The sequence below is a fragment of the Culex quinquefasciatus genome, chromosome 1 (assembly GCF_015732765.1).
Source record: "Culex quinquefasciatus strain JHB chromosome 1, VPISU_Cqui_1.0_pri_paternal, whole genome shotgun sequence".
NCBI lineage: Eukaryota > Metazoa > Arthropoda > Insecta > Diptera > Culicidae > Culex > Culex quinquefasciatus.
The window spans coordinates 54,447,830-54,475,298 of record NC_051861.1 but is presented as its reverse complement, the minus strand read 5'-3'; the positions used below and the strand labels follow the sequence as shown (position 1 = coordinate 54,475,298).

Genomic DNA, 27,469 nt, shown 5'->3' with positions numbered 1-27,469 from the left:
TCATTTTAAAATAGAACATAGGCCACACCCTTTTCCTACTGCAATCCAAGTCGAGCTTCTCATTCCCATTGGCCAATCAGAATTAGTTGATTTGAACTAATGTAAATTCAAAACTAATGTAAATTCCAAAACTAATGTAAATTTTCAAAACTAATGTAAATTTCCAATGAATATAATGTAAATTTCCAATGAACCTAATGTAAATATACATCATTTATCATGATACCTTTTGGTACATGATAAACAATGTAAATTTACAGAAATATTTTTTTCTGTGTACGTCTTCAATTTGATCTCTTCATTTTGCGGACAATTCTAAAACCTATCAAATTCACTCCGGTTTACGGTAAACAAATTCAAAGTTGTTTGCAGTCGATATAATTTAATTTAAACGCAAAAGAGGCCTTCAAACATCGCATGATTTTTGAAGCATAAAAAATGGATCTGTTTTTGAAAAGCCATCCGTCACCTTCGAAGTTTCGGTTGTTGTTTATTGAATTACCTTTAACGAAATTTGGTTAAGCTTTATAGAGATAGTAAGAAAGGCAAAAATATGGAGGCGTCTGGCTCTGTATATAAACTACAACTAAACTATTCATTCTGATTTTATTGAATATTTCATCAAACAATCTCCAAACGTTCCACCTCAGGAAACGGATCAACTAATAGATAATAGATTAGAACAAATGGATAAGTGATATTGGATATAAGTTTTAGCAGAAACGCTCAACCATTTATTATCCCATAGATATGCATATTTATTCTTAATGCAGAATTTGGAAAACATTTGCGTTTCTAGTTTTAGAGGGGTACAGTTTAGAAAAAAAAAACCTTTTTGAAACATGTTTGAACTCTTGTCCGAATTAGGATTCAATCAAGCCTCTTAATTTCATTCTAGAACCACCTTTATTTTTACCGAACTGTGTTAGGGTATTCAGCACTCTGTAGAAAAAGTCAAGTTGCTTGAAGTAATTATGTCTCTCCTTAAAGTAGACCATTGCAAAATCTATGTATGATAGATTGAATCTTATTTCGAAAAGAAGTTCAAACATTCTTTTCTATCTATTGAGGAAAAATGATCCAATACAATAAATAAAGTTATCAAATTTGAACAATATTGGCAAATCATAAAAAATATAAACTGCCGCTCTAATCGAGTCCGTCCCATGTGTAAAAACAGCAAGCCGAGAAAAACGTAAGTCAAATTTGTCCCGCCCATAAGGTACCGTCATCTGGGGTGAATTGGGACTACAGTCTGAATAGGGATAGCAGTGTTTAGAGCATTTAATGGTTTTAAATTTGGAAATGGATGTACACATTTTGTTGGTCTGAGTCTGTTCTAACTGTAACCACCCAGAAAAATCAAAATATTGTTAAAACTGCTGTCCCAATTCGCCCCAGTTGACGGTAACATGTTAGAATTTCACGAAAAAGTGAATTTGCTACGGTTTTCTGGAACAAAGTACTAAAGTTTATTGGGTTTTCTGATAGTTCACATGATTTCGAATCAAACTGCATCATTACCTCAAAATTGACGAAATTACATATGGGACGGACTTGCTTTGAGCGGCAGTAAAGCTCATACACAATAAGGATTCAAGAGGTGCAACCTATATGGTAGGTAGATGATGATCAGAGCGAAGATAAAGATTTTTCTGCGGCATGCGGGACTCCTGGGTGGCCGGAAGCTGTGGCAGAGATGTATTTGAAATTTTTGATTTTGAATCTCTGCTGTTAAGCTTCTGACTTTCCAGCGTTATGGTTTGCTCGATTTCCTTCTGCTTGCTCACGTAATCCTCGAAATACGGATGGGTCGATAGTCTCTCACAGGACCATCGTTTTGCAGGATCCTTGTCCAGGCATTTCTACGGGCCGAAACAGGTATTAATTTATAAACGGCTTTGTTTTTTTTTTGATAAATAAATACCTTTAGGAAATCCATCATCATTGGGTTAGCTAGAGTTCGTGGAGGCATTTTAGTTTCTAGAGGCTCCAATGTAGGAGGAACCGGCAAAGTGATACCCTGTAATTGCAACGAAATTTTAATAAAAATCTGCATTGATTTCCAACGGCAAAAGTTCTGTACCTTGAAAAACTCGTTTTGATTAAATATTGCCAGATGCCGAGGTAGCAAATCACCGAGTGTACGACGGATGAGGAAGAGCTGGTCCACATCGCTTCTTCCGGGCCAAAGGGCATCGCCTCGCACAAGTTCGGCAAATACGCACCCGATTGCCCAGACGTCCACCGGTGTTCCGTACTGTGTGTCTCCGACGAGCAGTTCCGGAGCTCGGTACCAACGCGTGGCCACGTAGTCGGTATAGTTTTCGCCGGGACCTGCGCAGAAATCAACAGTCAGCAGATCTATCCAACTTAAGGTGACTAAACTTACTAAGCATTCGGGCGAACCCAAAGTCACAAAGTTTCACCTGTCCTTGGGCAGTTAGTAGGATGTTTTCCGGCTTAATGTCCCGGTGTAGACATCCGGCGTGGTGACAGTAAGCCACACCTTGTATAGTTTGGAAAGTAATCTGCTTGGTAAGATTATCTGGACATCCCTGTATAATTTGAAAAATCGTGAGTTGGTTTCTATAAATTATATCATAAATTTTAAATGTGACAGGATTGACCCCTTCCTGTATTTAAATATTAAATGCTGGTTCTTGATTTATAATATTTATGACACAAGGAATTTGCTAATGGAAATTTAGGCCGATGCAAATATTTAAAAAAGTTTTTGTCCCTCGGCCCTGGCCGAGGTCAAGGGGTAGGCAAAAAAATTAAAAAAATATAAAAATTTAAATAACAAGCCATAATCTTCACATTTAAATGAAAAAAGTTTTTTAAAATGCATTTTACACTAGTTCAGTTGTTTTGCAATCATTAGTTTTCAAAAAATCTAAGATCTGACAAAAACAAAAATTGTATCGAAAAAAAGATTTTGCATCGAAAATTTTCAAAAAATCTTAAGATTTTTTAATAAACCCAAACATGCTAAAAATGATTTTAAACGCAGGAGAATGTATTTTAATTTGATTTCAGCTGGTTGCCCTTGAATTTTCATTGAAATTTTGAAGTTTGTTGTAAAAATATTTTTTTTGCCCCCTGATTTTTCGGGCCAATTTTGGAGGGGGGGGGGGGGGGGGGGACAAAAACATTTAAAAATATTTGTAGCAGCCTTAATATATTTAAATGTAAGATAAAACAAAACATCGTAATGCGAGTTAATTTGGCAATTCGCAATTCGCCATCTTCGCTTCAAAATCTGGATAGCAGTGAGTAACCGAAGTGTCAAAATACAGATATTTATTAGGGTGTTTCAACCAAAACAAAAAGTTCTCAGATCGCAGCAAACCGAGGATACCCATAGGGACTCTCATGCCAAATATCAGCCCATTTTGTTGAGAATTGGCCTGTCCCAGCGTGCTGAAATTTACATGGAAATTACTATGGGATTTTTGTGCTTTTCGTTCAATCGATCCTACACGCCAGGGGACAACACGGATTCACTCGGAATAAAGACAGGTGTGTAGGGGATGGTCCAATGAACACATTCCAGAAGGAATTAGGGTTGTCCATTCTGTCCCCAAGGTGCGCATTGGATCGACGTCCGGTGTCTCCAGAATCAACAATTCACCCTTCAAAAGCATCGCACTCCCTTAGTATGACGGCTTTGTTGAAACCACGACACCACATCTGTCTTTATTCCGAGTGAATCCATGTTGTCCCCTGACCTGTAGGATCGATTGAACGAAAAGCACAAAAATCCCATAGTAATTTCCATGTAAACTTTAAACCGCTGGGGACAGGTCAATTCTCGTTGCCGTGATCTGAGAACTTTTTGTTTTGGTTAAAACACCCTAATATTTATTTAATAAAATATACAATAATTAAAAATATTCAAAAATCATTTAAAAAAAACAATTAATTTACTTCCGGGTGTCTTTCCAACTCGTGCAGCACGGTGTGTTCGCAAAATTCAAACACCAGATGAAGTCGTCGTTTCCGTCGAAAGACCTCCAACAAACACACTAAATTTGAGTGTTTGAGATTTTTCAACAAGCGAATTTCTCGCAGAGCTATCTTCCTGATGGCCGGATCGTCCTCTGATTCGACGAACCGTTTCACGGCGACCAGTGACCCCGTGTCACGATCGCGGCACTTATACACAACTCCGTACGATCCTTCTCCAAGTCGGCTCAACTTTTCGTATCGATCCATTCTGCTGCTTCCACGTGATCTAGACAAAGAAGGTTCAGAGATGTTATTTAAATGTTCATGCTGCTTTAATAACCTAGGCAACAACAAAGAGAGTAAACCTAAATTGGAAAAGAATCATCTCGAATCGCAATGCAATGGAATAAAATTATAATTAATTAGTTCTCCCTCAGCTGGGATAGAAAAATCGTTATGCTAATTAATTTTTCCTTCACCTTACACGCAACCGAACTTCTCAAAATCCGAAAATGTTTTTGGTCACTTTCCTTCATGGTTGGTAACGCTAGGTTTTCCTAGAGTGCGACCTTGTATCTGAACTTTTTCAATGCCAATTAGCAATCAATTCTCCGCAAATCAAGCTTGTTTATCGAAATAAATGAAGAGAAAAACTAAACTTTGACCTTTTGAAAATAGAAAATGCTATAATCACCTCTCTGCTAATGCTTTTAGGGCACTTCCCGCACTTGAGTCTCCAGAGGTCCATCTGAAAGGAAGATTACTGGTAAAATAACACTAATTAACATCTATGATTTGTATGCATTATTTGATATGGTCTTATGATTTTTTTTATTTCCTGCAAAATAACTTTTAGCTCTAACTTTGTCTTAAACAACTTTACCGGAAACACTAATATGATAACATATTCCGTTCTCAAAATATTTACAGAATTTCAAATACTGCTCATAAATGTTCCATATCTAGTTTTTTAAAGGTCCTATATGGTATTGTCTTTCCTATGTTTATTGGACCTATTAAAAAAAGTTACTTAAGCCACCCTACACAGAAAAAAATATGTGAATTTACTCGACACGGAAAAAATGAATCACATGTAAACTCAGTTGATGTAAACTTGAGATTCGACGTAAACGGTTGAATCACACGTAAAATCATGTTTCACGTATAATTTGTCTCAAATTTACATCAATTTGCATTTAAATTTAAATGTTTAATGACGTACAAAAGTGTTACATCATAAATGACGTAACATTCGGAAATATTTTTTTGTGTGTAGGGTGGTTGGTGCCTTCCTCATATTTAAAGGGTGCTATCCAAAATAGTTACAAAAGGGCGGGTTTTTTCAGTGTTTTAACAATTTGACATTATTCATAACACTAGATTGGGTAGTCAGATCTTCATATTGCAGGGCACTTATGTGCTTACAACTTATGATAGGGTAGTCAGATCTCCAATCCAATTCATGCTCGTTGAAAAGGTCTTTTGATTACCTATCCAACGAAAGGTCGCGTGAGAGATCCGAACAACGTGTTCATCAAAATATCTGAGATCCGGCCTCCAAAAAGTGCATAAATAACACTTACGTGCTTACTTCAAATAACTTTATGAAATGTATAACATTTCTTACAAAAATACAATCTTCCGAACTCAAGTCAAAATCGTTTTTTTATCATAACTTTTGAAGTACTTTACTAAACTGCATATTTTTTTTAAAGCGACTCATTTTTCGAGTGATTTTATAGCATTTCCTCAGTATGGTGAGGAAGGCAAAACTCTGGATATGCAAAAACAACAAGCTGAGAAAAAACGAAAGGTGAATTTTGTCTCACCCATTCCGAGCAGGGGTAAATAACACGGGAACACCATATTTTGGTATTACTTGACATAATAACAAATGCCAAAATGTGTTCTTGGTTGCCCAGTAATAGATGGTAAAATACCAAGAAATCATTCCAAAAAATGTATGGATAAGACCAAAGCAATACCACATTCTGCTATTCCAAGGGCAAACGAAGACCGGACGAATTATTTATTTTTTGGGTAAATAAAACACTCAGCAGACAAAAAACAATGAGAATTTTATGCAAAGTTACAATGAGAATACAGTTTGCCTAATGAAATTCTAATGAAAAATAGTTAGAGTTTCGATGCTATTTTTTAAATCCTTTCAACCGGAAACAGGCAGGAAAACGAAATCTACCAAAAAATATCAGGGAGAGAAAACAAGAGGCGTATCCCGAGCAAGGGTAAATAACACGGGAATATCAAATTTTGGTATTACTTGGGCAAATAATAGAGACCAAAATGTGCCCTTGGTTGCCCAGTAATAGATGGTAAAATACCATGAAATCATACCAAAGTCTTGTATGTGGAAGGGCACAACAATACCAAACCATGTTATTCCAAGGGTAAAATAAAACCATTTCAATACCAAGTTGAGGTCTTCTGGATTTTTGAACATTGCTTGAATACCAAAACTTTTAACGTTTTATGTTTAGGTATTCCCGCGCCCTTGGAAAATCAGATTTTGGTATTCCTGTGGTCTTCCACAAACATGATTTTGGTTTGATTTCATGGTATTTTACCATCTATTACAAGAGCACATTTTGGTCGCTGGTTAACTCGTTTTTCAAAGTATTCCGACTTAGAGAAATTTCAACGTTTTTAAAAAAAATCAAAAACACATGAAAATCAGCTTTAACATTTTTGGGTTTCAAATCAATTAATTATCTCGTCAAAATTAATAAAAAAATCCATAGTTTAAGAGGAATTTGATGAAAGCTTTCAATACCAAAATAATACCAAAATGTGGCATCCTGACTTAATTTTTTTTCCACAATTTCAAGTCATTTCTTTAGGGGGTATATCAAAAATGTTTAAAATCAAGTTTAAAATTTCCTTGTTATTAACCCATGCTCGGGATACTGGTATCGAACCCGTGACAGGTACAGTACAGACACCATTTTAGATACCCGTTTACCAACTTAACTATCTACGCTTGTTCAGGCAAAAAAGCCGAAGATTCTAGCGAAGATTCAAAGAAATGGAAACAAACTAAACTAGAATGAGAAATCTATAGCCCAGGCAGTGATTCTGACTGAATAGTATCCACAAATCCAATAATAAAAGGATTTTAGAAAGACGTTCAAATATCACATGCATATCGAAATTTTGTATTGAAATTCAAATTTTATCAAATTAACAAAGATTGACATTTTTTGTTTGGTTGATCGATTATAATGAAAATAGAAAAAAGTCTCTCAAGCGCCCTAAATTAGAAATAAATCTCGGATGAGTTTTCAAAAAGCCGTAAGAGCCATCGTGACCTCTGAAACTATTTTTTGTTTTTCTCGAATATGAAACAAAATTTCATTTATTTTAAGTTTGGGGCACTTGAAGGACGTGTAGATGAACAATCTCGAGCATTTTTGATATTAGTTTTTCGTAAGTAGGTCGAATACCAATGCAAAAAGGACTCTGTTTACCAATGGCTCTTACGGCTTTTTGAAAACGAATCCGAGAAATGAAGTTTTGTTTCAATTTGGAAAAACACGAAAATTAATGTTGGAGGTCACGGTGGCTCTTACGGCTTCTTGAAAACTCACACGAGACATGGTTAAAAGCTAAATACATTCTTAACATTTATATATTTCGCGTTAATCTTATTATGGTGGTATGAAATGTAACGATATGTTATTATTTTTAACATTTACAACTGTTTCAACATACTTTTGAGAATGCATATTTATAAATAAGATTATTTTATTTTTGTTCATAATACCTTTAGAATACCAATATATTGTATTCCCAAAATTATTAAATGAATTTTTAGACCAATTTAAAGTAGTAGGCCCTTATTTGATGTAGATTTTGCGTTCCATTTTGTTAGTAAATATCCTTACGCCAAAATTTGATATTTTCCAAAAATTGGCCCAATAGTGAAAAAAAGCAAAGCAATCCACTTTAACAACCCCCGGGTCTTTTGTGGCCTCTGTTGCAAGTTTCTGCTCATTTCTAGGCGTCCAAAGGTTATGTGTGAGATTGAACCCAGGCCATATTGGGGTGAGAGGCTACCACGCTAACCACTGCACCACCGGACCCGGCAATAGTGGCCCAATATTAAAACAATTCCATAATTTGGTATAATACCACAGATTGGTATTAACTAAGGCTACCAACTTTTGCTGAGCAAAAATCCGCACATTTTGCCGATATGACACCATCAAAGAGTATTGATTTATTTTATTTATTTCCCTTCTCTCTGACACCATGGTAAAAGAAAAACTGTAAAGGAATTATTTAGATAAATTTGTAATTTGAGAATTAAAAATATTAAACTGAATCGTTTTTGCAGCTTATTTCGCTTGCTATCAGAGTGCTTATGACTTTCACGCTTAAAAATATTTACAAAATAAACCGTGATTTGCTGAATTTGCTGAATCTTCGTCATTTTTTTTTTGTTTAACGTTTAAAAGTTCGCGGAATGTCAAGTTGGTTTTTACTAATAATATCATTCTTTCTTAGTGTTTTCAAGAAAATACTTGAGAAAATATTTCCACATTTTTTATAAAAAAGGTCCAATAAACATGTGTAAAACAAAAGTTTACAGGACAGTACAGTTTAAGAACACTACATTTGCTAATTTGCTTTAGAAAGCCTTTGGATCTTTTATTGAAAAAAAATGTTTTGTAAGGAATTTGGAAAGTACACACATCAGTATAGGGGGATGGCGTCGCTAGTTTTAGACCGCGTTTTCCACTTTTTCTCCATCAAAACCGACTACTTTATTGACTTCATTTTGCTGGGAGAAATAGGACGCCGTCTATTTTAAGACGATGACTCAGCACTTTTCCACTCTTGCACTTAAAAAACCAGATGGCAGCACGATGTAACGCCACGTCCCTATGGGAAACCTACTTGACCGAAATGTCAAGCTCATATATGCGTTTATCCTAACTGCTTGAAATCGGACTGATAGCCGAGTGGGCTAAGGCGCCAGTCCTTACTGCTGATGCTTGGTTTGAATCCCGCCGATTGCAACTTTTTTTGTGTTTGCAAAAATTGTACATGCAGTGGGTAATATTAAGTATTTATTTTGACGAGAGTGATGTGCATGCTTTTGCTTGCGATTTCACCATCGGATTTTTTGCTGAGCAATTATTGATAATCCACTCTGAAATAAGGTATCTCTGGAAAACTATTCGCCGAGCTTCCGTGGCCGTGAGTTACGGGTTTCGCCTTGTAAGCGGAAGGTGATGGGTTCGATTCCTGTCTGGCTCGGCAAAGTCAGATCCCTTTAAAGAGTAAATATGCTCACTGGGAATACTGACCGGTAGGGGATGGGTTTCGACTAGCGGCGGGCTGGGTTTTTATTTTATGTTATTAAAATTCCGTACAAATCCGTATTTTGCGAAAAATTCCGGACGAAATCCATGAAAAGAGTCGATAAGTACGGTAAGGAAAAAAATCCGTACAGTTGGTAGGATTAGTATTAACTTACACTTGAGACATTTTTTCATGGGCTAACGAATAGCAAACTTTGGTATTGATATCAGAGAATGGTATTATTTTGCATTTCCATTGTTATTTACCCATACTCGGGATCTATATTTTTATAACAATAAGGATTTCGTGAAAACGTTGTTTTTTTATAAAGATTTCTAAAACAAAGAATAAACTTTTTTTGCATTAGTTTTTTTTTCTGAAGGTCAGCTCTAGAACTAGACCCCATCATTAATTAAAAGTGATTCGTACAGACCTATTCAATGAAAATGAAAACGAAATGATGAAAAAGCATCAAGAAGTTTTCTTTAGGGGACAATACATGGCATTGGTCAAAGTTTCTGTGAAATAATGGAGTTTTTTTTACGGCTATGACGGTGCAGAATCAACAGATGACATTTTTTTTTTAAATTTAATATGTCTTTATTGAACTTTCTTATAATAATTACATTTCTTCAACATGCTAAGTGGTATGGCCTAATAATCTTCATCTTTGTTGTATTTTTCGTTTTATTATTATTCTATTTATTTCAAATTGTTTTACATTTTTGCATTGAATCGAATACATTTTGGTAAAAAAGAAAAAAAATCACTTTTACAACTAATCCTAACTTAAACCTAAAAAAATAAATTCATTGAAATATTCAAAATCATTAGAACGAGTAAACTACGAACTGTATTTTAAGATGAATGCTCCAAGCGTTCTTACTTGTTCCTGGCGAGTTTTGCAACCACGCAGTGTTGTTGTCATCTCGATAAAAATGTTCAAAAGTTCTTGTGGTGAAAACAGGTCACTGCTGCCTTCATCCGTTGAAGCTGGTTAGTTTCCCCTCGGTTGCTGACTGAAGCCTGGAGGTGTTGTATTCTCTGCAACTCTTTGCCGCTGCTTCAACGGCAATGGCTGCGGATTTGGAACCACTCGAACAGATCCCGCTCCAGGTGACGCCAAAGCAGGAAAATCCACGTCCGTGAAAGTATGTGGTGTTTTGCGACGATTTGGTTGGTGCCTCGTCGTCGCTTGCTGCCGAATTTTTACAAACTCAGCTCGTTTTGGGCAGCTTCGATTCTTGGTAGAATGGTCGCCGCCGCAATTGAAGCATTTTGCTTCGATGTTCTCGTTGATTGTTTCGCAAGCTTGAGTTTTGTGCTCACCTCCGCAGGTTGCACAACGACTCTTGATGAAACAGTTCCTTCCACCATGCCCAAACTGCAAACAGTTCGAACACTGTGTCACGTCACGGTGCACTGGACGATAACGTTCCCAAGTCACGATGATGTTGAAAATTGCCCGAACTGCTTTCAGCTCATACGGCGTTGTCGATCCTTTCTCGAGATGAACCAGGTACAGTTGATCACGATACTTGATGATTTGAGCTCTTCTTTCAGCACATTCACATCCATGTCATACAGGCCTCGGAGGACCTGTTTCATGGGGCGTTTACCTGGATCGTCATGGCTGTAGTATTCAATCTTTGTGTTGTTCAGGAAATCCCGAACGTAGTTGTAATCCTTTCTGGTAGGTAGCAGAATTTTGAGTCCATCAGCACACAAGCGAATGGAAGCTCGTAAAGCACCAGATTTGATAAACCCGGTCAGCCACTTTCGCACCGAATCCGATGACGATGTTTTCACAAAAATGGGTGGCAACTTTTCCCGTCGTTCAAATTCTTCCTTCTCGCTCACGTCCACAGGGAGGGTAGCGAACTGGTTTCCAGACTAATTTTGAGCGTCCTTGCTCAAACTGCCTGGCTTTGCAGGTAGCGCTTCGGCATTCTTTAGCTTCTTCAAATCTGCCGATCCTGCTGGTGAGGACCGCCTCTTTTTCTTGCCGTGAGGCATTTTTGCACTTTTTAAGCACTTTTCAGGAGCTAATATCCAGGAGTACCTCACTAATCGGTGGTCCACAAAGGAATCAGACAGATGACAGATGATTTTTTCCTCTTGTCCCACCTTCCCTTCGTGGATTAATTTAAGTTTTTCTTGACTTGTATACAAACATGAAACAAACCGTAACCAAATATATTTTAAATATATTTATCAAAACTTTCTTGAAAGAAAAACAACCTTTTTATATTTCATTTCATTTTTTTGGTTGTTTTAGCAAAACATCAGTGCTATTTTAACAGCTAAATAATTCAAAAGGGGTAATTATTTACTGGAAAGCGAATTTAGCATTCCCCTGCTAAATTTATCCTTTTTAAAAATCTCAAACACTCGCAATTTGGAAACATTAAGAAATAGAAAAAAAGATATAAATTTGATATTAAATAGATGTATCTGGCGGTATCTTAAAGTGCATCGCTGCAGACGGCTGATTCATAACTGGAATCTACAGTCAGTGGTGGAGTCATTCATTACGTTCTTTGATAATATCACGACTTATCTACAACTCAGTTACACTTGCAATACGATGGGTTCCAAAATCCGGAATGAGTTTTGAAATATTTTACATGGCGTGGCGTGATGGATTACTACTGTTGACTACCCTCTTATCACACTTTCGAGACATATGATATTGGTTCACATTTGTGGTGGTCGATGATATAAAAGCAAACATGCTTCTCGAAACTAGCGAGTGTTTCTAGATCCATTTTCGTAACTGTAGCAAGCACTTCTCCTGACATCAAAATGAAGTTTCTGGTGCATATAATCTGCGCGTTTGCAGTAGTGCAGTTGGTTCAATCTAATCCGATCATTGTGAACGAAGGTTCGGTTTTTACCGATTTACCTCCAGAGTTGGACAACATTTCGAGGGCTAACATCAACATCAATGCTGAGACAATCAACCAACTAACAGTTATCGTGGCCGAGGTGGTAAACATTAATTCTGACGGTTCAATTGATGTTGAGAATCCGATCACCACCGTTGTGCCTCCGCCCCAAACTATACCCACCACCGGGCCAGCGCAAACGACTACTCCTGGAGTTCCCGGCACTACCCCCGGAGGACCCATCATCACACCACCACCAATTGGTAGAAAATGAATGTTGTACCATTTTACCTTCCTATCATACAAATAAAATTTAACTATCGACAAATCAGAATTTTATCACTATGATCAATGTGGAAGAAAACCGGCTCCGTGGCTTAATGGTTGCGGCTTCTGCCTCGAAAACAGAAGGTTCAGGGATCAAATCCCGGTCGATTCCCTTGAAATTTGGAATCAGGAATAGGGAGATGGCGTCGCTATTTTTAGATCACGTTTTCCACTTTTTCTTCATCAAAACCGACTACTTTATCGACTTCATTTTGCTGGGCGAGATAGGACGACGTCTATTTTTAGACGATGACTCAGCACTTTTCCACTCTTGCACTTAAAAAAACCAGATGGCAGCACGATGTAACGCCACGTCCCTATTGAACTTTGAATACGAACAAAAAACCTTGAAGAATTAGGTAAGATTCGAACTCACACCTTGGGATTGATGGTCTGGGACGCTACCCATCATAGAAGTTAAAGCTCTAGAAATGAATTGATCCGGGGCAAAATAATGTCACAAGGTATAACATATCAAACCATTATATAACTACTAGCACCGTCTCAAAAACCGCCATCTGCATTACCGATCTATGTATGTACAATTTCAGAAGACATCGTTGGCCAGAGAAAAGTATTCGTTTCAAAGGTTCTTGAGATAATATGGTGGTTACTAACCGAACCGTCTCAGTTGAAATATACTGTGGTCATGGCCAAGTGCTGCCTAGACGGGGGTTCAAATACATACATACATACATACATACATACATACATACATACATACATACATACATACATACATACATACATACATACATACATGCATACATATATTATCCCACCCGTGTGGATCAATCGGACCGCGCACTGGACTCACAATCCAGAGGTCGTCGGTTCGAATCCCGCGGCGGGCGCTCTAAAATTCTTTGTGTAAATATGGGTATTCGGCGCCGTCGCTCCGTGCCATACTTCCATACACTTAGGGCGGCGAAGTCCTTGTAGATAAAAAGGAAGACAACTAGTAGTTGGTACTAGCAATGGTGGCCGACAGCTATAAAGTCAACTTCGTTTTTATACATACATACATACACACAAAAAAATATTTCCGAATGTTACATCATTTAAAACATTTTTAAACATTTAAATTTAAAAGCAATATGATGTAAATTTGCTGTTTACACACAAGATTAAGATTCTAGTCAGAAACTTTTGTACTGTACTGTTTTCGTGTAGTTTTTACCGTAGTTTCTGTTGTCTAGTTTTCTCACTCTACGTTACTTGTAAACACACACATATTTGTACTCACAGAACACAAACAGAATGAAAAGGGTCAGTGAACTTGTCCTGACCGCTCAGTTTCTTGAGGGAAAACATCCCAAGATCAGTCCCATTCCCTGACAGACCTCAGAACAGGTCAGAACAGTTCCGTTCAGTACAGAAACTGCTAAATACAGTTTAGTTTAAAAGCAAATAAACAGTTTTTGCAATAAATAGTTTTGTTTTGTACCGCGAGAACTTTTGTTTGTAATTACCGGGAAAGAAAGTGCGACAGGATCAAACAGACGCTCTTATGTGCGCAATCATAAAATGGTCCTTCGAGCCGGATCATGTCGCGCCGTAAATCCTGGTTCCGAAGCCGATGGATCGTGTCCGTCGGGCCACTGAATTTGTGCTGTAAACAATCGTCGCTGAAGATGGCGCCGGCAGCCATTCCGTCGAAGTGAAGTGCTGAAAAAGAACACTCGACGATCCGCCATCTTCGGTAATCGTACCGACGTTCCGCGCGCGCCTCGATCGCGTCCCGATCCGCGGTCAGTTTTCGTCCGGTGCTTCTAAGACCGGTTTCTGTGACAAAAATCTGCTCCGTCGAAGAAATTCGCAGTTTTCGTGTGTGAAATTTCGGACTTGTTTTTGTTTTGATGTCTGACAACTGCGGTTGTCACTGTGAGCTCCACCAACTGTCAGCGCCGTGAAGAGCTGGGAGCTATTTCACCGCACTGAAGAAAAGTCTGCAGAAAAGTACTGCAGAAGTCTGCATGCCGTCAGTTACAACCTGAAAGTTAAGTTGCCCGTGTCGAAAATCCGTGTTAATTGTGCCAAAACGTCGTACTGTATCCACCATTTTGTTCTGTGTCGCCATTTTGTCTTGTCATTTTGCCACACGAGACCAAAACATGAGCGAAATCCAAAATTGTAAAAAGTTGTGTGCGCCGGTGTAATACCGCGCAGCTCTACCATCGGCGAAAGTGGAACGGCGAAACTGGAGGTGACAGATCTGACGAAGAGGAGAAACGTCAAACGAAATTGAATTTGTTTACCTCGGTCGACTCGGTTGGAAGAAAAATCGTTCCGCGAAAAGTGCAGCAGGGAAATTTCGTTATTTCCTGCGACGGGACGTTTGGTTGTGCGACTTTCTGCGGTGATGACCCGAGACGGAAGAAACGCATGCAGTGCGTCGTGTTCAAGAAGCTACGGGCGTTCCGAACATCACAATTCCGCTGTATTTCGCGCTTTGGTGTTTTGCGAAGGTGAATCGGAGCTGCAACCGGCAGCAGTGCGTACAGTCAAGCACCATAGACTACGGGCGAGGATCAATCTGCGGCTGTTGAATTGTACGAGATCGGAAGAGAAAACGTTGGTTCCAGTGGCAGCATTGGGACGCAGCAACAGCAGAAGAATCTGACCTGACCAGAACAGTACAGCAGCTCAGCACAGAACAGTGTCAGCGTCGCAGACGGCAACAGTCGTCCACAGTACAGTACGGCCAGCAACAGACCAACAGCAGCGACAGTAAGAAACACAACATCTACCGTACCACGGGGAGAACTCGGACTCCTCCACCGGCGGAGGCTGGGAGGCCTCCGCACACCAGGGAAGTTAATTTATTGTTCGAATTTCAAAAGCTAATGAAATGTTTTTCACAGCGTAACTTCCCTCGGACATCACTGGTAGTGGACTGACAACGGTCTAAGTCCATTCTACTGTATCTGCAGTCGTCGCAATTTAATGTAAGGTAACCTGTGTGTTGGTCCGTTAAACTATCCTGGAGTCAGGAATGTTCGTGCTCGTCAATTTGGAAGTTTTGTGTTTGTATGTCTGTGTGCATAAGTCGTGTTCTAAAAGATGCACCCCTTTTGGAATCTTTGCGAGATGGACGAGCACAGCGAGCGCAAATTCAAGTTCAGCTCTACAGTTAGCGCACGCAAACTACGGTCGAGAAGTCCCGTAGTACATCTTCGGTGGAACGGAAGTCAAGGTGCAGCAGTCAACTAAAGCTTGCGGCCGAAGCCGGCAAGTCATCGGAGGTCAGCACGTCTAACGCTGACAGCTGGTTCCAGCACCAGAGGCATGAGGGGTGGCAAGTTCGTGGTCGGACGGGCCAGAACAGCCCCCCACCACCGTCACGAGTTGAGTATTTTCTGTCAACTTTGGTTGCGATCAGTCGCTCAGCGCTCTCACACTCAGGTACGGTGCAGCTGGAACCACAACAACAACTACAGCTGATCAACGATCAACACTCTGATAGTCGGACGGACTGTCGGAGGCATCACTGTTCAGGAGCAGATCTTCAACAACAACCTGGTGGTCTACGACTACTGGAAAAGGGATCTGCACAGCAACAGTTCAGCGAAGGCAACGAAGCTGCAGTCCACAGTGCAACGGACTGTCGGATGCAGCACTGCAATCAACGTTTGGACGGACAGCTGCAAGAACTGTCTGCACGTCATCGGTTCGGCGGTCAGAAGGACTGCTGGGCACTACAGCTACCGATCCAGAATCACCGCATGCTACAGTTGGTGTCGAGGTTCCAGCAAACAAGCCCCAAGGGGCGGCGCGTTCGTGATCGGACGGGTCAGAACAGCCGCTCCAACAGTTCTCCAAATTAAGTACCTGAAATACTGTTCGTGAGCATCCGCTCAATCACTCTGCTTAACAGGTACTTCAACATTTGCTGGAACTCGACAGAAGAAGTCGAGAGTCGTCTTAGTCAGTCAGCCCATCCTCAACGGCCACAGTAAACAGTTTCGGGAACACTGGTTCCATCTACAGTCAACACGTACGTACGGGTCATGTTCGCGACATGACTTCAAGTTGGAAGGAGACACACTGGTCTCAACATTACGGTCGCTTTTTGATGCGGGTTCAAGTCCCAAAGATACTGTTGGCGAGGATGAGTTGAGAAGCGGGTGAAAGTCCCAACAGTTACGGTGAAGGCAGGAGTACAAACTAGGACAGCAACAACGACAACTTCAACAACAACAGCAGCGCAAGTTACAGTACAATCGGTACGCGAGGTGACACCCTGGTCACGCGTACAAAAGCAGCGGTCGAGAGGAAGCAAGAAGCAGCAGCAGCAGGTCAAGCCAGCAACAGCAGTTCGGACCCGTCAGCAGCAGCAGTTCGACTCTGCAGTTACAGCTTACAGTCGAGCAACAGTAGAAGCAGGTTCAGCGAAGCATCGCTCACAGCCCCGTATCAGCATGGCGGGCGGCATTTTATGTTTGGCAACATCGGACAGTGATTGAACAAGAAGAAGAAAGAAGGAAGAAAAGACGATTGATCGTTTGATCACACACATACACACATTAGTTTTGTAACAGTTCAGACCAAGACAGTACAGAAGTTAACCGGAGAGTTTATGCACGAAGATTCATGTTGAAAGCACGCTCAGAGCCGCCGTCTTTCAAGGCGGGCGGCATGTTTACACACAAGATTAAGATTCTAGTCAGAAACTTTTGTACTGTACTGTTTTCGTGTAGTTTTTACCGTAGTTTCTGTTGTCTAGTTTTCTCACTCTACGTTACTTGTAAACACACACATATTTGTACTCACAGAACACAAACAGAATGAAAAGGGTCAGTGAACTTGTCCTGACCGCTCAGTTTCTTGAGGGAAAACATCCCAAGATCAGTCCCATTCCCTGACAGACCTCAGAACAGGTCAGAACAGTTCCGTTCAGTACAGAAACTGCTAAATACAGTTTAGTTTAAAAGCAAATAAACAGTTTTTGCAATAAATAGTTTTGTTTTGTACCGCGAGAACTTTTGTTTGTAATTACCGGGAAAGAAAGTGCGACAGGATCAAACAGACGCTCTTATGTGCGCAATCATTTGCAACAAATTATACGTAAAAACAAGATTTTACGTGTGATTCAACCGTTTACGTCAAATCTCAAGTTTACATCAACTGAGTTTACATGTGATTCATTTTTTTCGTGTCGAGTAAATTCACATATTTTTTTCTGTGTACATGCTATGATCATTGTGGAAGGAAAAAGTATCGTAATAAAATTTAGAGTAAGTATACACATAATTGACAATAACGATCTGATAAAAAATGGTTAATCCCTTTTAAGTAGTGATGTTTTATGAAAGTATGTTACCGTTCAAGGTTACGTCCTTTTGAAAAATTACGTTAGAAGGCTCGGAAGACATTTTCTACAAAATTAATTGAAAAATGATTAAAATTTTACTGAAGTTTTCATGATATTTGACAAGGTTGCCAAATCTTCATCATTTATAACTCATCAGATTGGTCAATTACCAATAGAATAATATGGTCAGGAAAACCTTTTTCACTGAAAAAAGAACCAAACGAAACATCAATTTGCATGACAAGATGAACTTATAATTTTCGAAATTCACAGCCATTTTAAATTGCGTCATAATGAAATACCTTAATCTATGTTTTGATCCAAATTGGACAGCAATGAAGCACATGATACGAAATGAATATCTCAGGCTCACCTTCTAGGAAGTAATGGCAAATGGTTACCAAACAACCACAATCGTTTTTCTCCAAACCATTTGTCCATACAGCCCGGAACCAGGGTTTCAGGTTCGTTCGATGGTCGAATTTTTCGATTAAATTTCTTTCCAATGGTTGGCGAGGGCTGCTGCTGGGGGTACGCAAGTCGCTTTATGTTTAACATTAAGCGTGTCTGCTTGAATATTAATCACTATTTTCCACTGGTCAAATGGTTACGTTTTTTAGAAGTCAAGAATGTTCACACATTTTCAAAAGTTGTTTTTAGATGCACGATTTTTTGACTTGATATATTGGCAATCCACTGAGAAAATGGGTCTCCTGATTGATAATCGATAATTTGCTTTTCAGATATCGCGAACCGTAATAATAGTTGGAATAATTTAAATTACAAACTGATAACACTATTTGATAACCTAGATTACAAACGTTAAGCATACCAACTTGAGGGAAATTATTTTGTAACTCAATAACGCAGAAAAAACACGCGAATGTTCAAGTGTTTGCTTTACACCAAACGGCGTTGTTATATAGAAGCAACTAAGCATCTAAAACTTGGTGAAATTGTTCGTTTTGCGGACACCGCCTTACATGGTAACGCTGGCAACCAACATGCAAAACAAACCAATTTCTTACACCCAAATTTAAATTTATCGTGTCACAGAGACTAATACTAAAATATTGTATTATTTTTAAATTTCAGAATCTAGACTCGCAACACAGTATTCAATTGAGGAAAAAACATTGCGAGGCAGTCTGAAAAAAAAATCTGTACAATTTATCAATGTTTTATACAATACTGCTTTTCAGGGATGGAATAATCGCAAACAAATCATTTTCGCTTGAGAACTTTCTTCACACGCGAAAGAGAGAGGAGGCGAATCACGCAAAAGTAAACCGCTCCCGAACTTTTTAAAGAAAATTAATCTCTTGATGATTTTTTTTGTGAATTTTCTTGTTATTTGCACCATTTAAAATTATCTATTTCTCTAATCAAGCTGATGATTTTTTGGCTTCCTTTTACCGATCTTTTGTGCGCGAGAGAGGAAAGCCATGTTCTTTTCGGATTTTTTCTTCTGATGAACGTTTAAAGATTTTTTTTATGATGAATCCTTCCATCGCTGCTACTTTCATAACTTTTTTTTTTGCTGTGGAAGCGTTTCTGGCGAGGTTTCTGGTAACTTGTAATCTAATGCTCATCAGTGTCATCATTCATTGCAATTCTCATAAATTGCAAACCAGCGATAGCCGTCATGTTTGGGTGTACATAATTTATGTTTTATTTCCCTGAAGCAGAGTTTTCTCTCTCCGTAGAAGAAATTCTGCCTCCTTCCTATAAAGAAACAAAACCAATTGGTTTTTGTAATTGCAAGCTTCCTTTTTGTTACTTTCATTGGGATTTTGTTATCATAGCAGCAATCCATTGATTCAATACCGTAGAGAACATTACCAAAAATCACCGATGAATATTGCCTATTCACCATGCGATATATTTCTATTATTCTTTTGTTGAAAGCAAGATGGTAAATAATCTACCTGAATTACATTGTAATTCAGTTTAAATGCTCCTTGTTCTCTTAAAAATAATATCCGGTTATAATCGTGGTAAAAGAGAGGATGTGAAGTGTAGAATCGTATAGTCAATCTTCATGTCATGAATTAAAAAAATGGTGGAAATTGATAAATAACTGTCGAATAATATAAAAAATCGTGTAATTATTGATGTGTTTATTTTCATTATCTGGTTGGATTGCTCCTAAACGCTTTACAAAACTTTTTATATGAATTCATAACGTACTGTACTACTTCTTTTATTTACATTTCCTTTATAATGAAGCTGAACATAACCTTTAGTGCCACTAGCGAATACTTTTTGTAATGCTATGATTGAATCATCAGTTTTATTTTAAGCTTTCTGATGTTTTTGAGTCAAATAAAAAAAAATCAAATAATTGAGAAAAGTCGCAATCGCCGCAATTTAATTCATGTTCACAAGCAATTAATCGATTGAGTTATTTCCGTGCGTTGAACGACCTTCAACTTAAACTTATACTTGTTCTGTTTCAATGTTAATTTACTAAAAACAACCAATGGTTCTCATTTTCAAAAACTTACCCCATTATCAATGCGGGTAACGCATCTCTTTAATATTCTTCTTAAAAATCACTTTTCCAGTACAAATGCCAATAAACCACAGAAAATATTTTTTGAAATGCCACAAATTAGTTACTTTCCCACGCAAAGATCTAGCGAAACTGACCGCAACAAGCATGTGTTATACGGCGTGTTCCGTAGCCAAAGTAATAAAAAGCATAAACAAAAAAAAATCCTAAGCCGGGAGGTGGAGGAAACTACTCACCTCATGGAACTGAAATTTTTAAGTTATGGTGAATTTATAATTATCTAATAATATTAAGAACCTTGTTCACATTATGTCAATCGATACAAAAGAAATTACAACAATTACCTCAGAGAACAAATTTTTAAGTAAATCCAAGAGGGGCCGGGGCAACTTTTTCCGATTTCATGCTAGTTGAGTCGTCCGTCTCCGTGCTCACATTTTTATTTTAAATTTTAGAACCGCAGTTCGGAAAAAACACTTATGAAAAATAAAATCCATTAATTCATTGATATTTTTTTAATGGAATAACTATAATATTTCATACAAAAATATAATTTATTTAAATATTGAAAATTTCACTTTTTTGCCTTCTCCCTCAGTCTCGACTAGATCTGAGGGACAATAAGAATAATAGTCTAGTCAATTAACTACTCCTCAAATTTTTTTTTCTACGAAAAACTTTACTTCTCTTGTTTTAAGTTTTTGTTGTTTTATTTTTAGTACTTTAAATAACATTTATCTTGTTTAGTTTAAGTTTTTTTGTAGTATTTGGCTTATTATATCACTTTCTATCATTACATTTTGCCTTCCCAATTTTTTATGTTTTTACAGTCGTTTTTTTCAATTTTTTGTTTGTTTTTCACATTTGCTGCTAAAGACTGGCACTGTTATCATTTGAATTGTAACAAAATGCTGGACATCGGCATACGAGAGGATAAAGAGCACGATTCGGTAGTAAAATGGTACTGTGTGCGGACTGAGAGGATAAATCCCGAAATTACCGAGAGTACTTTACTCATGGGTTCATCTTCAAAAAAATTTCATCTATTAAAAAAAGCACCGGTACCGAGACTCGAACCCAAGACCTTCGGCATATTGAACCGTGCCTTTGCCGTATAGGCCACCATGGTTCGGTGACTAAGTGGTGGTCATTTGTCCATATAAGCCACTCAATAGGATGAACTGTTCCAATGAATGATTGAACACGCTAGAGGACTATACTCTCGCAAAATAGGGTGATGGCGTCGCTATTTTTAGACCAGGTTTTCCACTTTTTCTCATCGAAACCGACTACTTTATCGACTTAATTTTGCTGGGCGATATAGGACGCCGTCTATTTTTAGACGATGACTCAGCACTTTTCCACTCTTGCACTTAAAAAAACCAGATGGCAGCACGATGTAACGCCACGTCCCTATAGTACTTTTCTCACGTTTCTTTTCGTGAAGACTATCCCCTCGTTCTTTAACTTTGGGTGTAGAGACATTGTCTGGGACAGTACAAAAATTACCTTTCTTTTTACTTAAAATATAATAAATGTTAGTAAAATAACAGCCAAAGTTGACCCATAAAAAATGTATTTTTGTTTTTAAATGCACCCAAAGTTAAAGACCGAGGGGATAGTCCTCCCCAAAAGAAACGTGAGGAAAGTACTATTCTGCGTGAGTAAAGACCTCTCGCGTGTTCATTCGTTCATTGAAACAGTTCATCCTATTGAGTGGCTTATATGGACAAATGACCGCCACTTAGTCACCGAACCTTGGTGGCCCGTACGGCAAAGGCACGGTTCAATAAGCTGAAGGTCTTGGGTTCGAGTCTCGGTACCGGTACTTTTTTTTGATAGATGAACTTTTTGGAAAATGAACCCATGAGTAAAGTACTCTCGGTAATTTCAGGATTTATCCTCTCCGTCCGCACACAGTACCATTTTACTACCGAACCGTGCTCTTTATCCTCCCGTATGCCGATGCCCAGTTCTGGGTGTGGCAAAGTCACATAAAACAGAGCGAGTTGTGGCGCTATAACCACGGCAAATAGTGTCCAGGGCATTCGTGGAAATACAGTGTCCCATCCCAGTGGGTCCCGGAGTACCAAACCTTCTTTGCATGGTGCTCCCAACCAGAGCTGAAAATGTCAGGGGTCCTGACGCGAAATTCGGCGACGCATACAGGATTTTTTCAGATCCATTCACTGAACCGCAAAACCGTGACATAAACAAACCCGACTCAGTCGTGAGTGCCCTAGCTCACTGAGCAGCTGCAATGCGAGGCAGTAGTCGACCAACGCTCATTGAACGTTGCACGTACACACATAAAGAAACAAGTTTTTACACAAAAAGTTGGTATTTATGCGTGGAAATGTATTTTTGAATATAAGTTATGGTTGTTTTAATTGTTTTGCACAGTCTAGAACCATTTAATTGTTTAAAAATAGTCAAAATAGTGTTTAGAGAGGATTTTACGAGTCAGTCATACGACACGAATTGAGTGAGTGTAGCTCATTTTTTCACGTCTCTCATTCTCCAGCAGCTGACCGGCACGAGTCAGGCGGCAGTGCCCAGTCAAATCAATCCGAATTCTGAAACGGAATCTAATTAGAATCGTATACAAATTCCGTTTCAAACGCAACAACCGGTTCGAACACGGAACCGGTTGTTGCGTTTGAAACGGAATTTGTTTAAGATTCTAATTAGATTCCGTTTCAGAATTCGGATTGATTTGACTGGGTGGTTGAACGGACACAGTAGGCTTACAGTCAGATGCTAGCAGTGAACTGACATTTTGGTTTGCTTCATGTGTACGCTGGGTTGGAAACATTTTGCAGGCCTGCTCCCAACGAATACAACCAAATCTCGGAGCGTATGGTGGTGTGTCCCCACGCTTCTTCTTCCCCTGTCGATTCAGAATTGTGTTGTTGTTCGAACACTCTGTGCTCAAACTCAACCCAATTACGAGTCATCTCTGCGATACGGCTTTACGCAGTAGGCCTGGCCGCTTTAACGCTTGTGATGTTTCAATGCATTCTAATGCAATGGCGCACTACAAATGTTAATAAATGACAAGAAGAGTGCTAGGCGTCATCTAACCTAAGGCACTCTCCAGGATCCCTTCGAAAGATTGGCTGCGCTAGGGTCTGATTAGATTAGATTAGAAATGGCAAAGTCACATATAACAAGTCAAACTTCCAACCCTAAAATTTTAAGAGTTTTTCTTTTGAACACCCAAAGTTGAAGACCGAGGGGATAGTCCTCCCGAAAAGAAACGTGAGGAATGTAAATACTATTTTGCGAGAGAAAAGACCTCTCGCGTGTTCATTCGTTCATTGAAACAGTTCATCCTATTGGGTGGCTTATATGGACAAATTACCGCCACTTATTCATCCAATCATGGTGGCCCATATGGGAAAGGCACGGTTCAATAAGCCGAAGGTCTAAAGTTCGAGTCTCGGTGCTGATAATGGTTTTTGATAAATGAACTTTTTTGGAAAATGAACTGAGTAAAGTACTCTCGGTAATTTTGGGATTTATCCTCTCCGTCCGCACACAGTACCATTTTACTACCGAACCGTGCTCTTTATCCTCGCGTATGCCGATGCCCAGTTTTGGGCGAATGATTCGGAAAGATCAAAAAATGAAAATGGATTTTGGCGAATTTTTAGATCGAAGCCCGTCTAGAGGCGGAGTTGGGTTGTAGAGGGTTGAATTCAAATTTCAGCTTTAGCAAAGTACCTAATTAAATATCAACTATGTGGTGATAACTTGAGGAAAAGTTACCGGACCTTTTAATTTAATGATTCGTACGAAAGGTATTTCAATAACCTCTTCAACGGCACGCTGCATACACAGCAAATAAAGTAGTAATCCAGCTGCGTGTAAAAGGCCTAGGTGTAAAATAAATTTTGCATTATTTTATGAAAATCTGTGTAATATTACACGCTGAAATATGTAGCCGATCAGTATGGGAAACCTACTTGACCGAAATGTCAAGCTTATATATGCGTTTATCCTTTCCATTTTTCAACGGTCTGATGGCCGAGTGGGCTAAGGCGCCAGTTCTTACTGTTGGTGCTGGGTTTGAATCCCGTCGGTTGCAACTTTTTTTTGTGTTTGCAAAAAAATTACATGCAGTGTGTAATATCAAGTGTTTATTTTGATGAAGGTGATGTGCATGCTTTTGCATGCGATTTTACCATCGGATTTTTTGCTGTGTAATGAGCCCAAATATAATGTTTATGAAAATTACTAAGAATCGCTTTTCAAAAAATAGTATCTGTTCGTATAAATGTCCCATATGTAGCAATTTTTTAGTTTATGATTCAGTCATATTTTAAAGCGTTGCACAATGATCAGTTATGTGGATACTAATAACATTTTCATGAAAAAATTTTGAGATCCTGTTCTGAAAAGTATTTATAAATATCCAAAAACAAAATACACTCTAACCCGGATGGTTTGACACCAACTGTTGTCAAACGAACGGGGTCACTTTTTAGTTTGACACCCTTTTTACACGGAGTTTACACACACTACCAAACGTTTGTTTTGATAGTGTGCGTTAGTGACGTGTCAAAAGTGACAGTTCGTTGGGAGCACCATGCTAAGAAGGTTTGGTACTCCAGGACCCTCTTGGATGGGACATTGTATTTCCACGAATGCCCTGGACACTATTTGCCGTAGTTATAGCGCCACAACTCGCTCTCTGTAACAGTATTCCTAATTCCTGTCCAAGTTCACCAAGTCGACATGGCATAGTGGTTAGCGATTTTGCTTACCAATCCAAAGGACGGGGGTTCGAACCCCGCCACGAGCGACTTTGATTTTTCGTTCATGTTCATCATTACTAATTTCTGTGTTCTAAACTTTCTCGTTGGGAGCAGATGGGCATCGAACCCAGAACCATTCGCTTACAAAGCGAACACCGTAACCAGTCGGCCACGGCCGCTCCTGAAGGCGAGGACTCCTAGGTTCGAGCAGAAACTTGCAATAGAGACCACAGAAGGTCTGTGGGTCGTAAAAGTGGATGGTTTGTTTTTGATTTTGGTTTGAAATCTCCAACATATTAGGAGATTGATAGTTAATACTTCACTTGCTTGATGTGTGGAGTCTATAAATCATTTAAAATTTGTACAACTATGTAGAATCCAATCACAATATCCATTTTTTTAATTTCCTGTAGAAAAAACACCCTACTGTTCCTAAAATATAATCGGGTTTAGTCAGTCCTCTGTCACTGCCGTCATGTTTATGAAACCAAAATATTCGATGACGAACACCAAGAAAACAAAAAAGAAAACGAAGGTGTCTACTGTCAGGTTTTGAAAAATAAACAAAGTGGGGGTGAACAATTGTCGATCCTCGGTCCCCGATTTTCCCGGTCGATTCGGACTTTTCCTTTTTATTTGGTTTATCCTCCATTGCTATTGTTGAAGGTTCTTTACTTACTCCATGATTCAGAGCAGCTTTCGGTTGGATTCTTGCTCCGAAAAAACAGGAACCCGGCCGGTACCGGTTTTCGGAAGAGGTAAAATTTTACTCTGCTTCTCTGTCTGCAGCCAGCCAGCCGGCCGATTCAAGAGCTTCTTGGTTTCCGACATCATACACACACGATAAACGTCCGGAAATATGCCGAAGATACACAGGACCACTCGCGTGACCACTTGAATCAAATTTTGTAATAATTTTATCACAAAATTAATATTTTTGTTAAGCGCGCCAGTTATGTAAACAATCAGAAGACACCAATACTACTTCTTCCAAAGCCTTGTTTATGATGGGCTCTTCACACATACACATCCAATGCATTGTTTATGGTGGGCTCTTCGAGGTTTTGGTGACTGTCAAACGTTCTAGGCATTTACAGTGGAGCCAGGGGGCTGGGTGAATCGACCGACGAAATACCCTGTAAAAAATTAGACAGTTCTCAATCTGAGCAATCAGCCAACGAAATAAGGTGACTTCTAAATCGACCGACCAGTAAACCTACTAAGTTGGCATGCGTCGATGCCAACGTTTCAGTCGATCTATTAATCGAAAAATTCCCTGTATAAAGTTTGACCGTTCTCAATCTGAGCAATCAGCCAACGAAATCGGGTGTCTTCTGAAACGAGCGACCAGTATTGTGAAGGCAGACAAAAATCAAAATACGAGCGCCACCTGTCAAAGCCTGTAGTGCAATGGGCTGATGTACACGCTTATGACAAACCACTCAGTTTTTGTACGGCGCAACAGATTTTTTCGCGCAACAGAAGAGATGCGCACTTCGGTTTGGTGGTGCGCAGTAATAAACCTACTAAGTTGGCATGCGTCGATGATAACATATCAGTCGATCTATTAATCGACATATTAAATTGGCCTTAGTCGGGCATGCACGGAAACACACTAAATTGGTCAAAGAATCGATCAATTAAATACGTTTTAGTGTTGTTTACTTAATGGACTTAAGTAAATTATTGTCTGCGTTCATTTGAACCGGAATTCCTGCAATTTGTTGTAGCAAACAGTATAGCTATAGCTTAAGCACACAAAGTGCAAAGTGTAAATGTTTCAATAGTCATTTTTATGAAAAAAAGGTAAGTTTATTGTTTCAGGTGTTTGTTTGTTTTTAAATGTTTTGAAGGTGATCAACCTTCAACCCAAAATTCCATCATACAATTCAGTTAATAACTACAAATAGCTCCCGCAGCACTCGTCAGAGGAACAACCTTCAACGCATTAGAGCACATACAACACGAGGTCAAAATAGATTAAGTTTCATAGGACCTACACTTTATAATCTGCTGCCAGATAATCTAAAGTTATTAGAAAACCGCTCCATCTTTAATGGTAGAATCAAACAACATTATAAACAAAAATTAAATGAAACTTTCAACTAATCGTCATTTAATTTTATTAACCCGTCAATAGCGTTAACAAATCATTACATTGTTGTGGTTCCCTTAAAAGGAAGTAGCTTCCACTGGGATACCATCCTAAAAGTTAATAGTAGTTAAACTACCGCACATCCTAGTAAAGTCAGCTCATTTTTGTATTACATCGCTTTATTATCATTTTGAATTCAAGCTGAAATTAGTTTGCGTCCATAACCAGGGGGCTCTGGAATAATGAGCTTTTTGGTGTGGGGGATTGTGGTGGGTTTAAAAAAAAAAAACC

At 38.8% G+C, this 27,469-nt stretch overlaps 1 protein-coding gene across 5 annotated transcripts; it reads right to left on the bottom strand.

The window, feature by feature from the left end:
- Positions 1–1,453: 1,453 nt before the first annotated feature.
- Positions 1,454–25,782, bottom strand: LOC6034737 (cyclin-dependent kinase-like 4). Of its 5 annotated transcripts, none has more exons than XM_038248244.1 (7): positions 25,763–25,782; positions 4,649–4,702; positions 3,934–4,240; positions 2,393–2,558; positions 2,087–2,337; positions 1,928–2,023; positions 1,454–1,865 (listed from the first exon to the last, which is right to left on the bottom strand). In XM_038248244.1, exons 1-7 carry the CDS (start codon positions 25,765–25,767, stop codon positions 1,611–1,613), a joined length of 1,134 nt encoding a protein of 377 aa, XP_038104172.1. In that variant the 5' UTR covers positions 25,768–25,782; the 3' UTR covers positions 1,454–1,610. The 5 variants fall into 5 exon arrangements, with proteins under 5 accessions (XP_038104172.1, XP_038104170.1, XP_038104171.1 ...); XM_038248242.1 differs by lacking the exon at positions 25,763–25,782 and adding an exon at positions 20,316–20,464 and having other exon boundaries at positions 4,649–4,717; XM_038248243.1 differs by lacking the exon at positions 25,763–25,782 and adding an exon at positions 20,316–20,464.
- Positions 25,783–27,469: the final 1,687 nt, after the last annotated feature.